The sequence below is a fragment of the Leguminivora glycinivorella genome, chromosome 1, assembly GCF_023078275.1.
Source record: "Leguminivora glycinivorella isolate SPB_JAAS2020 chromosome 1, LegGlyc_1.1, whole genome shotgun sequence".
NCBI classification, from domain to species: domain Eukaryota; kingdom Metazoa; phylum Arthropoda; class Insecta; order Lepidoptera; family Tortricidae; genus Leguminivora; species Leguminivora glycinivorella.
In genome coordinates this window covers 35,579,971-35,598,276 of record NC_062971.1, presented here as the reverse complement: position 1 = coordinate 35,598,276, position 18,306 = coordinate 35,579,971, and the positions used below count along the sequence as shown (strand labels likewise).

Here is an 18,306-nt window from a genome sequence, read left to right as displayed (position 1 = left end):
AAGCTTTGCTTAGTTTGGGGCTAAGTTGATCTGTGTAAGATGTCCCCAATATTTATTTATTATTTGTATATTTTCGGGTAGTTACAATATTTTTCGTTAAACCAACCAAATACAAAAACCAAGTGCATCTGTCATTGAGCAACCTGTCTTTACCTTCTTATTTGGTCGTGTAATGTTTCCATTTACCCTGAACTACCGTCAATTTAATTATTTTTTAACCTTTTGGGGGTAGATTTTGTTTACATTTATTTAAATACAAATATGGCTTCGTCGTCGCTGAACGCACGCGTAAGGCATGTTCATACTAACGAGCGATTTTTGGTCGACGAAAGCCGATTCCGCGTCGATAGGCTTGGGGTGGGGACTCTTAAGCCGGGGTTACATTAGAGTCACGCCGCGTGTCGCAACGCAATCGGTTTACATACATTTTGTATGAACGTGGTTACATTAGCTCAGTCCCGCGTGTCGCCGAGCGGCCGTATAACCGAATACAATCCCACGCGGCGTGGCTCTAATGCAACCCCGGCTTTAATATTACAAGTGTCCTTTATAAAGTAGGATTAAAGATGGCAGCACTGAAGGTGACTAGTTTGGAGCTCTCGTCTCTGATGAACATGTAAAAAGGCGAGTCCACGTAGAACTGCTCCGCCGTGCGAGACAGGAACCCGCCAGTGGCCGCTACCGCCTCCGTGCCGAATTCTGCACAAAAAAAAAATTAACACTTTCGCAACCAAGAACCCGCCTAGTGGACACTTGTGGATCTTTGCTCAGATAGACAAGCGGTTATATTATAAATTACGACAGGTTACTGACTTTGGGAAGATACATTGCGAGAAAAATTTGACGAGTTTACAAAAAAATCTTCATTGATTCGATTTAAATTCTTCGCTCTAATAAAGAACACGTCTGATCGTTATAATTTGCGTCGAGACCTCCGAAACCGCGTATACGCGGATTCTACCTAAGATACCCGATTCGAACGAACGACAAATTCATATACGTATTACAGGAAAACGGGGCCCCGGCGCTTGATACACGAATCCCGGACGCGACCGTGAGCCCTAGTAGGTACGATACGAACTGATATCATTCAACAACAATAATACGACATAAGGCGGCGTCCACTAGGCTCGCAAAAAATCGCCTTCTATACATTTATTAGGTACCTACTATGACCGGCGAATTAGATTCGACGCATCACCAATGGACGCAATTTCATAGTAAATATAGCGAATTATTAAGAAACTAAAATCGTACTTAAACAAATAATTTGTATGTTTCCAGGTCAACTCTTGTCAGTTAACCGACCAAATACAAAATCAAGTGGATCTGTCTCGGAGCGTCCGCCGGTATTTAACCTTATTTTGTCGTATAATATTTTCACTTACCCTCGTAGGTACGATACGAACTGATATCATTCAACAATAATACGACATAAGGCGGCGTCCACTAGGCTCGCAAAAAATCGCCTTCTATACATTTATTAGGTACCTACTATGACCGGTGAATTAGATTCGACGCATCACCAATGGACGCAATTTCATAGTAAATATAGCGAATTATTAAGAAACTAAAATCGTACTTAAACAAATAATTTGTATGTTTCCAGGTCAACTCTTGTCAGTTAACCGACCAAATACAAAATCAAGTGGATCTGTCTCGGAGCGTCCGCCGGTATTTAACCTTATTTTGTCGTATAATATTTTCACTTACCCTCGTGGCTTAAGAAGCCTTTTGGGGGTAGATTTTGTTTACATTTGTTTAAATGTGACATTATTTGGATAAAGGGACCTTATTGTCTATGGCGCCTACGTCCCGCGGCATCGTATTTGTATACGAACATCTCTCATTAACGCCGTAAGGGCCAATAAGGTCCCTTTACCCAGATAATAATGGCACAAATACCTGAAGATAGGTACAGACTATAGTGGACGCCAGCCTTTAGAAATAGGAGAAGTAGGAGGGCTCATTTACACGAGCTTTAAATGAATCATGACCATTTTTTATCAAATTCGTTACAAATACTCAAGGTCGACATTTATCTCGCAACAGGATGCATGAAACCACATTGTGATAGTGACATTGTCTACTTTTTGCCATTGTCAAGTTCCCATTATTATCATTTATCGGTAATCGGGTTATTGCATTGAAATTGCCATCAAATTGTTAGTGTTATTACTCATACAGATAGATACAGGTCAGTTCACAAGAGCTAGCATGAATGGAACGAATGAGAGAGTGAAAATCTGAAAATGCATGTGTGTGACAGATGAACCAATATAATAGAAGCTCTTACAGCTTCGACTGTGTACCGATACAGATGTCACTCACACAAACAAAGAGTTTAATCCATCCGTGCCAGCTTTCGTGCGACTATTCTGTACGTTTGCTAGTGAAAGTTAGCGTGTGACAATTTGACTGTGACATGTTAATGGTGCCAATTGATCTTGCTAAAAAAACACATGCATCGCAAGTATCTCAACACATCTTTGGTCGAAACGCTCTTATGGAACCTACAATATAGCTAATACATAACATAAATAATAATAAGTACTGACGTGCCGACGAAAACATTCCAAAACTGCGAAATTATCACGATAAGAAAATTCTAAAACACCTCGTTTTGTCAATTAAAATTTTCCATTTCCTTTATTTTTTGTGAAAATATCATGAAATCTCAAAGAACTTTTCCATTTTGAAAATGGAAAGTTTCCAATGGTGCGTTACCTGACGAATTCTAAGTAGATCTATAATAGTATCTAGATCAATGATGTCTCCCACTTACCATCTATAGTGATTCTAACTTCATGCAGCACCGTGTCCACATGAACCCCCGGGTTCGGGAGCCCGTTCACAGCATCCTTAATATGCTGGGACTTATCCTCGAAGATTATCCGCGTCAACAACTCTTCATCGGAATGATCTTTGTCCGTATCTATCATCAGCGCGAAATTCGCGGTCGGAGCAAACATTTCACTCAACCCTATAGTCTTGAGACTCTTTTCTAAGTGGATCGAGTTTTTCAAATCCATTTTTGGAAATCGTATGATTGCTCTTTCATTGATGGTCATGTTGCCTATGAGCTGGTCGATTCGAGAGTAGTTTAATCGGCTCATTAGATCTGGTAGGGAGAGCTTTTTCAGTGGCTTCAGCACGTACATTGTGGTTGTTGTGTCCTTGTAGGGTAACGCTATCATTTGCACGCCTGAAAATAGAATAGAATAGTTTATTATTACATAAGGGGGCGTCCATTAATCGCGTCATACGTTTTTGGCTTATTTTAGACCCCCCCCTCCCCCATGGTGATCTTTGGTGATATTTTCAGGACCCCCTCCCCCCTGGCCAATATGACGTGTAATTTTTTGGCAACTTAAGTAGACTTTTTTCCAACCCACGAATCAACCAAATCTTGGCGCGAAATTCAAATTTTCTATGAGAATTAAACCTTTGCCCCCTCATTTTTAAGGTTCCGTACCTCAAAAAGGAAACCACTGAACCGACACAACTGAACCGATTAACTTGTTTGGCACACATATGTAAACTTGTGACCCAAAGACGGGCATGTAATTTTTTATTTGGAATTTTTTATGTGCTTTCCACTCAGAATCGCGAGCTCTTTCAATCCTAATAGAAGTAAAAAAGTGTCCCAAGGTTTTTCTCTATTCCGTTACCATTTTTTCATACATTTTGTATGGCGGTAACGGAATGGAAGGTCTAAAAAAATATGGAAATCTTGGGACATTTTTTTCTCCTATCACGATCAAAAGACCTCGCGATTCTGAATATGAATCGCGGAAAAAATACCCATGTTACAAAAAAAATGGCCCTTATACGTATTTCAAAAATATATGTTTTTAATAATTTTCAATCAAGTAATTTAAGAAAACAGGCAAAAATGACCATTCCCTTATCTCCGAAACTAATTAGCATAAAATTAAAAAAAAAATACCCGAGATAGCCTTTAATGTATAGATTACAAGAAAACCTATAAGAAATATATAGTCAAGCCTAAATTGGACTTAAAAGAAAAAACTCAAATTACGAATTTCACTCACTGGGGCTGCAAGGAGTTACCAAATCTTTTGAAAGTGTTGAGTGCGTTTGAATATTACATGTACATTAATTTTTGTTTCGTCTTTTTAGGGTTCCGTAGTTTACATTTATAACACTGAAATTTGGTACCAATATGTATATCAATCACGCCAACAAAGTGGTAAAATAAAAAGTGGAAAAAATGTTTTGTTAGGGTACCCTCCCTACATGTAAAGTGGGGACTGTTTTTTTTTTCATTCCAACCCCAACGTTTGATATATTGTTGGATAGGTAAGGTAAATGAATAAGGGTTTACTAAAATCGTTTTTGGATAATATTAATATTTTCGGAAATAATCGCTCCTAAATGAAAATAGTGTCCCCCCCCCCTCTAACTTTTAAACCGTATTTTTAAAAAATATGAAAAAATCACAAAAGTAGAACTTTATAAAGACTTTCTAAGAAAATTGTTTTGAACTTGATAGGTTAAGTAGTTTTTGAGAAAAATACGGAAAACTACGGAACCCTACACTGAGCGTGGCCCGACACGCTCTTGGCCGGTTTTTTATAAATTGTTCAAAATATCGATTATTTTATTTTCAAAAATGACTTAGCGCCTCCAGAAGGCGCTTAAGCTCTTCTTGTGATGTAAGGAACCCTTGCAACACGAGTCCAAACTCACACTTGGCCGGTTTTTAAGTGTTATGGCTCGTCTATTATTCCGCCAACGTCAAGGTTTAGGAAGGCACGCGTTTTTTGAAGACAGTTGGCCGGTGAGCTCACATTTGTCAAATTTGCCGCCTTTTTTCAGTGCCATGATTAGGTTGACCGTCTATAACCGACTGTACACGTGATGAGGGCAAACTAAAAAACTCTTTGAGAATTAAAAATAACCGACTGCACATAGCTCTTTTTTTGTCACTTGATGGTCTCATCGGAAGATCAGCGCTGGAAGTCACCAGCAACATGCTAAGATGAGGCCATTTCGTGGCACTTCATTCCTTTCTGTTTGTGTTGTAATGTGTAATTAATCTTGACTGTGTTCACGAATAAATTATATTCTATTATATTCTGTTCTCTTTGCACTGCACAACGCAAGTTCTGACTGTAAAAGTTGTTATAAAAATAGCTCAGAAATATGTTTTTTTCGTTACGTTAGTGTAACAAAAAAAAATACACGTGATATGTTCCTAACCCCCCCACCCCCCATGGTGATATTTGGTGATTTTTTCATGACCCCCTCCCCCCCCCTATGCAGTATGACGCGATTAATGGACGCCCCCTAATAAGAAATTATTACAATGGTACATTATTTGTCTTGTGGCCCCACACTAATAGGCTAAGCCTGTCACGTGGCAGCCAAAATTAAATGTACATAAATTTTGGTATTCTAGAAACATTTTAATTATGCGTTAACAATAAAATAGTTGTGTGTGTGTGTGTACATTTGTGAGCGATCAGGTGATGACTTTCAGCAGCATTTCAATTTCCCTATAGTTAAGATTTTTTAACCAGTTCTTAATTACATGTTTAGCTTCTAAAGGGGACTTTTTAGATGTATTACAGGCTTTAACTACAGAGTTATAAATATTTGGATGCAGAAAGTTAGGGAAACGTCTAGCGAACACTGTTTTCGTGGTGGGAGTATTTAGGAATTTTAAAGGTTCTATTACGCATTAAAGTGGTATATTCTTCAGAATTTATAGTTTTCCGATGTGTGTGAATTGAAACGCGAAGTATCAGATATAAGAGAATATTTTATTTCGCAGATATTTTAGCGAAATTTACTACACGAACTTCAGAAGCAGTTTTGAGTAGGTCTACCACCAATTTAAGCACCTATTGTGGAACTTTGGTCCGGATTTTTATTTAACTCCAAGCTTTTCCAGTAGGTATATTGCTTATAAGATTTGTATACATAAAATAAGTCACAAAGGTAAGTTACCGTCTTCTGCTGAATATATGTACTGGAACTGTCCAAAATTCAACATCATATCGGCCATGACGTCGCCTGTAGGTGCCTTGAACGCCATCCTGTGGAACATGGGGCGTATGTTATTAAAATTATTTTAACGATTTTTTGAAGACGATAGATAGGGTTAACCCACCATTTTATATGGAATTTGACAGATGACAGCCCACTAACCCTGAGTTACTAACCACCCTCGGGTTAACCCTCCATTTTCGTTGGTGCAAGTGGCCCTTAGTGGTTAAACTTACCCAAGATTGATGTCAACTTTAGCCAAACCGCCGAAAAAAGAAAGATTGTATTTTTGCGGATTATAGAATTTGTTTGTTTATAGAACCAGTTTTTTTCTCCCATTACTTACTTCTTCGTATGTTCCGGCAAGAAGGGATGGGCCCACTGTCCGCTGAAGTAGAGCGCGCTCAGCAACACCACCTTCGTATCGATGGGGAGGGGTTCCTTCAGGAACTCTTCTATCTTCCCCTTTGTATGGTTTTTGATCCATCTGAAATAGATCGTTTGCTAAATATTACATTTTCACTCGTAAAAGGTTCACGATATCTTTGAAAAACTGTGCAAAATAGTTTTGGTAAAAGGCGCTCTTGATTCTTCGCAAAGTGATAAAAAAGTTTCATTTTATTCACAAAAGTGCAGATGATGATCGCTCGCGGTTCAATATTGGAATCTTTCGCTTGCTCGGGTATCAATATTGGCACGTGTGGTTAAACAACAACTTTGCCCCCTTGTAAAACAAATAACTATTTTTTACTATACAATTTGGATTAGAATTATTGTAATAATTTACGCGGTCGTGAATCGATGATGCACGGTGAAGCAAAATAGTACCATATAATTTTTAAACCGTTTTAAAACAATATGCAGTGTGTATCTGAAGTTCTGAATAAAGAGCAAACATTAGAACCCGTTTATGTTCAGGACACACAATGAGTAAATTTTGCTATGGGACCAAGATCGAGATCGCAAAAAAAAAATTCAGCTCCCATGCTCCCATAGAAAAATTCTGCTCCTCACGGCCAAAATGTAAGAAACAGCCAAATATTTTTTTTTGTCTCATCTCCCATAGTAAAAGTCGCTCAGTATGAGATCAGCCAAACCTTAACAGGTTTAAGTATTTGCTTTTCAGATACATACTGTATATGCCTTGCCGTTTGTCTCTGCTGTCCATTGTAGTATTTTTAAACTACACGCTATACTTATATGGGTAAATGACTAATATGATAATTACGAAGGTCAACTACCTGAAGAAGAGGCAGTTAAGCTGTGACAGACAACCGACCCGCATAACGGTGCGAAATCAGCTTTGCTACAAGGACAATGCGAGTCGCGACCACCACATTTTGCGCTCTAAAATTATAATTAGTCTGTGCGGAATCGGAATGAGAAGAGAGAAATAGATTCTTGTTGTATGTAGGTTTCGTTGTACCAAACTTTGTATTCTTACCTACGTGTAGGTATCTAGGTGTGTCTAGCCAAAGCCGCGTTGTTGAACTACACATGGGTATTACGCCACTACAAACATGCCTAGAAGGAATAAGTCTTTGTACAGTGGACGGATTCATATACGCAGTTGTACCAAAATGGCGTCGGCATATGAAGATCTCGTGGCATCAAATTGTACTTATCTGAATCAAACTAGATCTAATAAAGAACTGGTGTTTCTATAGCCACCGATGCGTTGCTGAACTCTATACACTCGTTTAAGGAACTCTCTGTACAGCGGACGGATCCGTATACGCGGTTCCAACAATATGGCGCCTACGTATATATTAGGCCTCGCTTGATCAAATAAAGAACTTACTCATCAACAGTGTTTCTAGCCACCGACGTGTTGCTCAACTCCACATTCCGTGCGTCTCCCCTGTACACGCGTTGTAAGAACAGGAACTCTGTACTGTGGACGGATCTTTATACGCGGTTCCACCAAAATGTCGTCTACGTATGCAATAGGCCTCGCTGCATCAAAACTGCGTTTAAATCAAACTAGATCTAATGAAGAACTTACTCATTGACGGTGTTTCTAGCCACCGACATATTGCTGAACTCCACATTCCGCGCGTCTCCTCTGTACACGCGTTGTAGGAACTCTCTGTACAGCGGACGGATTCGTACACGCGGTTCCACAAAGATGGCGTCGGCGTATGCAGTGCTGGAGTTCACGAGTTGCAGTAGCGTGCCGAACTGCTCGTGGTGTGCGCGGTTCCGAAGAACATCTGGTTGGAAATTATAGCGGTTAAATTTTTCGAGGTGAATATCCTCGTAATCCTACCAAGTACCTATAATTATGTACCTACTTGGAAGGACGAGAATTAAGTTTGAAATATACGAGTACTGTAATCCAGCAATTCCCGTTTAGTTTGTACATTTGGATCACGTCTCCGATTTGGATAAAAATTGGTAGGCTGATAGAGTCCATGATGCTGAGCAAGATCCACTAGGTTTCCCAAAATGTCCTAGGTTGATTGTATGAAACTTTCCTTTTTTGTTACCGAAAATGTATAGAAATCTGGTAACAAAAAAGGAAGGTTTCATACAAACTACATAGGACATTTTGGGAAACCTAGTGGATCTTGCTCAGCATCACGGACTCTATCAGCCTACCAATTTTTATCCAAATCGGAGACGTGATCCAAATGTACAAACTAAACGGGAATTGCTCAATCGTAGTTTCGTACTCTAGCGCAACGACTTTGTCAGTAGCAAAGGCGGCAAATAAAAAAATAATCACGCACAAAGTTCCTCGTGAACTTCAAATTTTGCACCCATTTTTCTATTTTATCCATACTAATATTATAAATGGGAAAGTGTGTGTGTCTGTTTGTTTGTCCGTCTTTCACGGCAAAACGGAGCGACAAATTGACGTGATTTTTTAAGTGGAGATAGTTGAAGGGATGGTGAATGGAGTGACATAGGCTACTTTTTGTCTCTTTCTAACGCGAGCGAAGCCGTGGGCAAAAGCTAGTTTTTTTTATATTTTGCTATAAAGTACCTACCCTTTCAGGGTCCATGTATTGTAAAATGTATATGGTATGTAAATAAAGAACTATTGAACTATATTAACAATTTCATTATGTGAGTTTCGGTATATTTTTTGTCTTTCTTACATACTTTTTTGTTGAGATACTTAGCGGGCGAAAAACTTGACGTGTCCTTGTTCAATAAATCATTCATATCCATCATCATTTATTAGGTAAAACTCAAGTGAATACTTTAAACTAATGAATCTTTTTTGTTACGAACCATCTGACAATTAATTATAAGGTAGATACAGCGGTGCAAATCTCGACTGGGGGGCAATAGGCTACTAGACTCTTATCCAATTTGGGACAAGAAATGATTGTTTCCTGTAGTATTTGACATAAGAAACCAATTTTTATAGATTTTGGGTATTAAAAGTGTATGGTGGCTACGTATTTTCGAATAAAAATGTGTGTAATTAATTGAGATACGGTTGTACTCACGTTATTATATGGTGGCTACGTATTTTCCGCAAACGAATAAAAATGTGTGAAGAGGGGCCTCCGAATTGGCCCGAAACATGTCGCAGCAATAGCGATATTTTACAACCGTATCTCAATTAATTATTTGAATATGTCTCACGGAAGTTTAACGTGTATAAAAATGTGTGTAATATTTTTTTCACTTTGGCCACTGAAAACGCTGTCAGACGTGTAGTGACGTCATAAATCCTAACTTAACTTAATGTCGCGTGTCGAGTCAATCACTGACATGATGAACTTTATGCCTCATAACTTAAATGTTAGAAAATTTTGAGTTCAATTCGATTTAGGTCATGCGCAGACAATCTATAGATTAACATGGCAAATAATGATGTTTTTGCCTAATTAAGTTAAAGTAAACTTTATAAAAGTTTTTTGTGGTTTTCAAGTCGTAATAAAGTATGGTATTTAGTATTATTTTTCGGTTAATTGGACAGTAATAAATAATATAAAATAGACTTTAAAAAAGGGTCAAGTAGCCTTTTATAACATAACCAATGCATTTTTTCCATTATTACACTATGATGTTGAGTTCTACATGTATCCATTGATCACTCCTACCTCCTACCATTATATAACCGGTGGACACTCTGTTTAATAATGCAAACATTGTAAAACATGGAAAAAATGGACTAGTTACATTTGCCCCCCAGTCGAGATTTGCCCCACTGTACCTTATAGTTATCCTAGACATGTGAAATACAAAGCGTATTTTGCACTAGAGTTAACCCTTCGAACACGCAAATCGCGCGGGACGCGTCAGCGTGCACCGTAAACCTTGTTGGAATTCACGAAGGTTGACATTAGTTAGTTAGAGTACTTCGCTTGCGTCAGTTGACACCGACATCTTTGGCGGTCAAAGGGTTCACGAACGATAGCGACCTGATGCGACTTCCTATTCTTTCAAATAATCCGTCCACCTCAAATAAACGAAGGCCAGCCGATGACTTCGTTAGTGTTGTCTTTTATGTACCGCATTGACATACTTACTGTAGCCATATACACCATGTTTTTATTAAATTCCGTTAACTTCGGCATATAGTTAGGTCCATTATAGGAAACAGAATGTCATAGGTAGTTAGTTTTCTTAAATTCGTATTTTTTTCTCTAAAAAAATATCTTACACCTGCGATAGATGTTACTTACATCAATTGCTGCATGTGCAGAAACGGGCTTTGCAGTTAACAGTTTTTGACATGAACATCTGAATACATCTTACTACATTATTTTAACTATTAACTAAAAAAATATATCTGCAAGTTTGAACCTACCAAAAACACCACATTCGGAATATTTCGGAAGTTCCGCATCCGGATGGAAGATTCATTTACTTATCATCACCGTAGTGTACACACCACACCACACTATCTGCCAAAGGTGATTCCGCATTCGAAAAAAAAACTTTACCTTGGAAAACCCGAGCGACGTTGCCAGCTGCGTGTAGGTGTTGCCAGCGCTTCCCAGAAGCACCATCGCGAGGAGACCTGACGCAGAGTAGAACAAATATTTAGTGAATTAAGCGTCATAGGGGATTTTTGGTTAAAGTTAATTGTTATTGTGCTATAAATAAAAAATAAATAGATGTAACATTGCTTCTAGGAAATCTTTTGCGAAAATAATAGGAGTGGTACGCAAAGATCACTGGCCGCGTTTCCCTACTATTTTTTTTTAAATATATATATACAGATGTAGTGCGAAAAGATTTGCCTTCGAATTGTTACGGAAACGTACGAACGTGTCATACTATTTCAGCCAGTCTCAGTACAAGATGTACTGACATTGACTGAACTAGCATGACAAATACGAACGTTTCCGAAGGAAGGAAACCCTTTAGTGCGTTTTCACATTATGCGATCCGATATCGGATGTCGGACCGATATCCCATATATTTACGCCGCCATCTTTGATTTTTTCCTTTGAAATCCTTCCGATATCGGATCGGATAATACTTACGCACTACATCTGTACATATATTTTTATATGTATTAGCTGAACCGATTTTACCCGTACTTTCATGATTTGTCTTGATTCTTACCACATAAGAGACCACATTTTCGTTAAAACATAAGAACACTCTAACAGGTAATTCATATAAAGATATGAGCGAGTTCCGTCCTTACGCGGTTACCGACTATGTGGTAGGTACTTTTTACTTGAGAAAGTCACAGTTCATAAGCTGAAGAATTAGTTTGCCTGTTTCTTCTCAATGAACATAAGTACTATTTATTGTTATTGTCTTGTGGTTTACCGTTAGGGATTTCCTTTGTTTAAACAACCGCAACACATGCAGTCCTAACTCCTAACTGTACGGTCAGCAGAAGTGTCTTAGCGGGTGGGCGAGGGATTCAAAATAAACATTTTGTTTCTTTCTACTCATTTTTTACGACTTTGCCCTAATCAAAAGAGGGCAAAAAAACGTGAATGGTGTTAATTAAGACAGGGAAAACTGGAGATTGGATGTTACCATTAGATTGAAATTTGGAATATTGCGGGATAAATATATAATTATGTACCGACACCTTCGTAATGAATGTAAGGTAATTATAAAAATTACGATCTTTAAATGAAGTCATGACAGTTAAAAGTACATGGATATCTAAGTATTATTACTTATTATTCTTCCACAGTCCTTTGGAGGACATAGGCATTCGCCTATCATTTGTAAAAAAAATGAAGATAAATGAATCATATTTAACGAAAAATAACACAGAAAACTTGCGACACCGAAATAATATTTTTTTATCTTACCGAGACTTTAAAGCTAAGCCCATGTCCGTCCTTCTAAAGAAAAAATATGTAGTTTTTACCTTATTCTAGCAGTGAAGGTCAGTTATGTATTATTTTCTCTGTACCATGTTCACCTTACTTAAAAGCCTAATATGGGAATACCCATTGTGCTGCTAAAAGTATTGAAATCAAAATATCTATATCCATCTCTATCATTCTAGCCTGATTCTAGCATTTACCGTTAGAGTGATAGAGACGAACATAGGATAAGCTCTTTCCACCCCATACTTATCATAATATTGTCAATGTTTTTTTATACAGTTTAGGTTCTTACCTGCGATACCAGTGGGGGACATTACTATGTTCGTGGCCGCGTTCCGTTTCATCTCTTCAGTGAGCAGTTTGTAACCAAACTCATTGATCGTGTGAGATAACTGCTGCTCAAGTGGATGTTCTGTGACGCTGGAATATTATAATTAATTAGTATGTGCACAAAGGTAGATAGGTGGGTATTCTAATGTTGCATAATTTTACTACACATATCAATTAAATCGAGGTTGTGTGGTAATTCAAAGGGAATTCGAAAGGACAACTCCTTGATGGAATAGTGGTTTTACCTAGGTATGTATGTATTGTATTGTATAACTAGGTAAAGTGATGAAGACACACACAAACATTTGACATATACTTACAAATAAAACACTGGACTTTGGAAGATTCGTCCAAGGGTCAATTAAGATTTATTAATTAGTGGTAAAAAAAAACTGTTAAACAATTTAGGAACTACTCACTAAAAAGAACTTCTATTTGTAATTTAGACTACCTAAAAGGACACAATTATTAGGTACCTACACACCTTGGATCCGTTGTGTTTCCCTCATTGTCAGAAATGGCAACGCTGATAAACATCAGGAACAAGAAGACACGAGACCTCCAATCCATTTTGTTCTGAAAACATCCAGTATATGTAGGTATACAATTATACATATACAGTCGCAATAAGGTATGTCAGAATTACCAGAACAGCCAAAGTGCTCACAATTATCTCTATTGACCAAGTGTTAGAATACTTAGAATATAATAGGTGGCCAAATTTTTTTAACTGACTTTATTTTAAACAAAGTAAGTAATAGAAAAGTGTAAAAAGACACCAAACATTTTTTAACGGTCAATATATACCTATACCTACATAAACTTAATATATGAACGAACATGAGCAAATTACTCACTATGTATATGTATAGTATAGGTTGTACGTGCGTGAACGAGAAACCGCAAAACCGCGACTTCAGTTTTTATTTTAAAACTACTAAGAGTACTTGTAGGTACCCGTATACTTAAGTTATAACTACAAAATTTAATTTCAGAGACTTGCAGCGAAAAGTCTTAATTATTAGTGCGTAATTAGGTACCTGGCCCCGTAGCCGAATGGCATTTCTAAGATGCGAAACGAAAACGAAACGCCGCGAAAGGTAGTCTGGATCTGTCGCGCCAATACGCAAGAGCGATATAGAGATAGATATCTAGGAGCGTTTCGTTCCGTGAGCGTTTGTGCCATTCGGCTACGTACCCTGATTTTGCTCACCGCCATTATTTATTACATGTATTATACACGGTGCTCGTGAGCATTGCGAAAGATTTTAACCACGCATTTCTAAGGCTAAAGGAAGGACTTTTTTTTAATACAGACGAAGAAATTTTTTTTACTATTTTTTAATGTATTTCCACATAAAAAGCAAATCTTACTCATAAAACGGGCACTTAAAATGTGTTTTGACGTTTTTTTTTCAAAAAGAATCATTTTGAAATCTCTATAATCTATCAATGAGGATAGTGAGACTATGCTCCATGATGGCATCAACAACGTCGTTGAAAAATACTTTTTCCCCTCACGAGCTCGGAAACACGTGTTTTGTCCTTTAATACCAGCGGGTAAAAACGCATTTTATCCACTAGTGGGTAAAGTAATTTGACCTTGAATAAAGTCAAATTAACTGCTTTAAAACTGATAAAAGTAGGTGAATCTAGTAATAAAGATGATTTACCACCTGTGGAACTACTTGGAAGCAGTGATAAACGCATTTTTGCGTTGTAGTTTCCTCGCTATAGTGAGGGGAAAAGTTTTGTGTTACACTCGGGTGCAAATGTATTTTACTTCTCGTGTGTTAAAACACTCGCAAGTTCAGGATTCTATTCTCGAATCACTCGCTTCGCTCGTGGTTCAACTATAGAATCCTTTCACTTGCTCGTTTTTCAATTCCACACTCGGCGTTAAAATACAACTTTGCACCCTTGTATAACAAATAAAAATAACTATTGTACTGAGAATTAAACAATAAGATATTTTTTTTAAATTGGTAATAACTCTGAAACTAGGCGAAATCCAGAAAAGTATATGACATTTTAGTCTTAAATAGGATCAGGAATTTGATAAACCACAAATCACAATTTGTGTTCATCTTAGGTACATAACGGCTAAAACCACAAATAAGAAATCACCGTGCAGGTCAAAATTGTGTACCTAATACCTATTTAAATACCGAACTTTATTTGCTGTATCGGTTTAGTCTTAGGCGATAATACTTAAAAAAATATGTAGGTATGTTCTAAAGACTGTATCGTTAAGTATGAAGACAACTTTGAGTAGCCGTATTTATTTGCTATTTTTTTTTCTTATAACAAGACATGGGCTTAATAAGGCACATAATAAGGTACACATTTTGTCCTAGAAACTCGACGTAAAGCATATGGTTTAGACAGTATTGACTTAATCCTCCCGAGTACCAATTACGATTCCGGACAAATGCTACTAGAAAAATCACAAAGTGCGTAAAAGACGATACGATTGTGAAAAAAAATTGTACGGTGCGAACTTCAACGACACATGATCCACAAAGCAGAATATCTGGACATAGTCTAGCCGCTGTTATTTTAAAAATATAAAGTTCAGGATCTGTGTATGGCGGTCATTTAGAGAATGTGGCATGGTGCTTACTCTAACTCCGACTTTGATGTCGAATTTGACTATCATACACTGTTTATATCGATCTGGTTTAGGCACTGTTCAAACACCACGAATATCAATTAGACTTTAGACTGCTCTCATCAAAAATTTACGGCAATCCGGAACGTTGCTCAAAAATGCGTTTTTTTTAATTATATAAATTCACCGCATTCATTCTGTAAGTACCCAATTGAAAAACCACGAAGAGGACTCTTAAAGAATATATTTTAGCAGCATATTAACCTTTGTTTGTTGAAATCGTACAAAGAGTCATTGAAATATTCTCAAATTAAGCCAGATAGGGGTTGTCCGAAATTTATTTGCTAGACCTTAATGAAAGTACCATAAAGTCCCTAAAATAAAAAAAATATCAGACCTTCTCATATTAAATAGTGCTTACCAATACCTTCAGATCATCTTATCTTATCTTATCTTAAATCTGCGGGGGCCCTTACGGATACACTTCGACCCATCGGGATCTTTTGTGCAATTACCCCCTACGATCCTAAGATCCTTCAGCTATTCAGGAGCTTCTCGACCATCTCCACGTATCGGATGATGAGGCTCATGGGTAGCTCTCTGAAGTCCTTCGGTGCCAGGTAGCCTGCTCCAAAGTTCTTCATTCTTTGTCTGGCGAGGGCGTGACATTCACACATTAAATGTCTGACGGTCTCTTCCTCTTCGCCACACATGCGACAATCAGTGTTGTCGGCGTGTCCCATCTTGGCCAAAATTCCTTTGACCCCGTAATGGCCTGTGAACACCCCCGTTATAATTTGGAGTTGTCTTTTGCCTAGCTTCCCTAGCTTTTTGCTCCATCCAGAGTCTACCCTCTGCATAAAGAGCTTTGAATGCTTCAGACCAACCAGGGCATCCCACTCTTTTTGGTGACTAGCCTTTGTTTGGTCTTTCATAGCCATTCTGATGGTTCCTTGTGAAAGGCCCACATAAGGTTCCGGACCTATGAAGTTGTCTTCAGATCCGGCCTTGGCAAGTTCATCAGCGTTTTCATTGCCAATGAAGCCTTCGTGCCCCGGTATCCATACCAGTTGCACCTTGTTTTGCCTTCCAAGCTTGTTAAGAGCTTGGATGCCGTTTAATACCAGTCTAGAGGTAACTCTGGGCGATGTGAAGGCTTTGAGTGCCGCTTGACTGTCGCTGAGTATATAGATAGTCTTACCTTGGATTTGTCTAACTATATTCTCATGTACACAGGCAATTATTGCATATGTCTCGGCTTGGAAGACCGTGGCATAATTGCCCATGCTGATACTACCACTGTAGTCATTTGCATAAATGCCTGCGCCCGTACCAGATGCCATCTTGGACCCGTCTGTATACCAGATGATGGTGTTGTCATCAGGGGTGGGTGTCTCCAGCCCCTCCTTCCATTCGGCTCTAGTATGGACTTTGGTTTTGAAGTTTTTGTGGAAGATGAATTTCGGTTGCATTTTGTCGCAGCCCATACTCATCAGCCTTCCCATAGAATTGTTGTATTCCATGCTTGTGTGTTTAGTCTTCGGCATGCTATCGCTCCAGAGGCCTGTTAAAGCCAGCCGGTGTAGCGATTTCAGTGCCTCAGACTGTATCACTAGATGTAGCGGCGGGAGATCCAATAGTACCTCCAATGCTGCTGTTGGCGTCGTTCTGAACGCCTTCAGATCATACTCTCGGAACATATAATACAAAATTATGCACATGTCAACATTTAGACGAGGTTTGTTTTGTCCTTATACTTAACGATACAGTCAGAGTTTATATGTATAATTATACCTGTAATCTCTTACAATTATTCGTCTTAATCCACTTACCTTATATCAAAATGAGTATACGAAAGAAGTTACTGCGTGTTTAGTGAAGCACCTTAAATCGTAAACATTTATAACTTTGATTCGCACTGCAGTCGCTCGGACTCTGGCAAGGCGCGACCTGTCGAGCCGCGGTCGCGGGGTGACTGAGTCGATTCTATTCTATTTATTTACCACTTCCTTCCACTAACGTACGTTTTTAGGGTTTCGTAGTCAAAATAGCAAACGGTTCCCGTGGTTTCATAATTTTTAAACTTAAATTCCTTTAGGCATATCTCAACAATTGAGAAAAATTATGTAGGGAGCAAATAACATTACTAGGACCACTTGCACCAACGAAAATGGAGGGTTAACCCACTATTTTGACGTGATAACGTCTAATAACTCGTTACTACGGGCAGCATGCACGAAAAAGATGACGTCATTGTCCCGTTTCGCAATATAGTTTTTGCGCCATCTATTGGCGCGCGTTGGAACTAAGCGGCTGATCGATGCGCTCGGTATGGTTATAGCGTGTGGCCTGAGTAAAGCACCACAGCTGGGACAGATGGCGCGCCCGTGTGTTGTTCTCGTTAAGCTGAGTTTAGACCAGCAAGTTATTGGTGCAAGTTTTGAGACGCAACTATAGGTAAGAGTGAGTGGCAAATATCTGCATCTCTTTCTAGCATATACTTCTGTCTCAAAACTTGCAGCAGCGCCGCAGAGATGGGCAAATCGTAATCGATTCCGGATTACACGATTACTTGATTTTACTTTGTAATCCACTACTGGGTGTCAGATTACTTGTAATGTAATCAAGTGAAGCTAGGAACACACTACGCGGACGTCCGTCGTGAATCGACCGCGGACGGGAATCTGGACAATGACATTACACATAACCGTGCAAACTATCGGTCGACGGACGCGGACGTGGCCTTGAGCGCACGGACGTCCGATCGAAATCTGGCTCTCTGGATGTTTTGTTCCGTGCACACTGATAGGTCGCGGTCGCGGTCGTTTTACGACGGACGTCCGCGTAGTATGTTCCTAGCTTGAAACGGTAAATTACCATTACATATAAAGGAATCACTAATCATCTATACAATAATTACTATTACCAATAATTCGGAATCATAGTCGATTCAAAATAACTGAAATTATTGACTTGATTACTTTCAGATTACAAATATGTAGTACCTCAGATTGCTGACTGTCACTTTGACACAAAAGTCATCATGGGTGTCATAAAATAGGTTTTAGGGGGTGCTGATTC

The 18,306-nt window shown here is 38.6% G+C and overlaps 1 protein-coding gene across 1 annotated transcript; it reads right to left on the bottom strand.

Annotated features, from left to right (window-relative positions):
- On the bottom strand, positions 1-17,215 carry LOC125231208 (plasminogen activator inhibitor 1-like). The gene is made up of 10 exons (XM_048136586.1): positions 17,058-17,215; positions 13,099-13,190; positions 12,577-12,704; positions 10,923-10,999; position 10,245; positions 8,021-8,228; positions 6,362-6,502; positions 5,977-6,065; positions 2,786-3,205; positions 1-699 (listed from the first exon to the last, which is right to left on the bottom strand). The coding sequence occupies exons 2-10, from the start codon at positions 13,182-13,184 to the stop codon at positions 548-550; spliced, it is 1,302 nt and encodes a 433-aa protein (XP_047992543.1). The 5' UTR covers positions 13,185-13,190; positions 17,058-17,215; the 3' UTR covers positions 1-547.
- Positions 17,216-18,306: the final 1,091 nt, after the last annotated feature.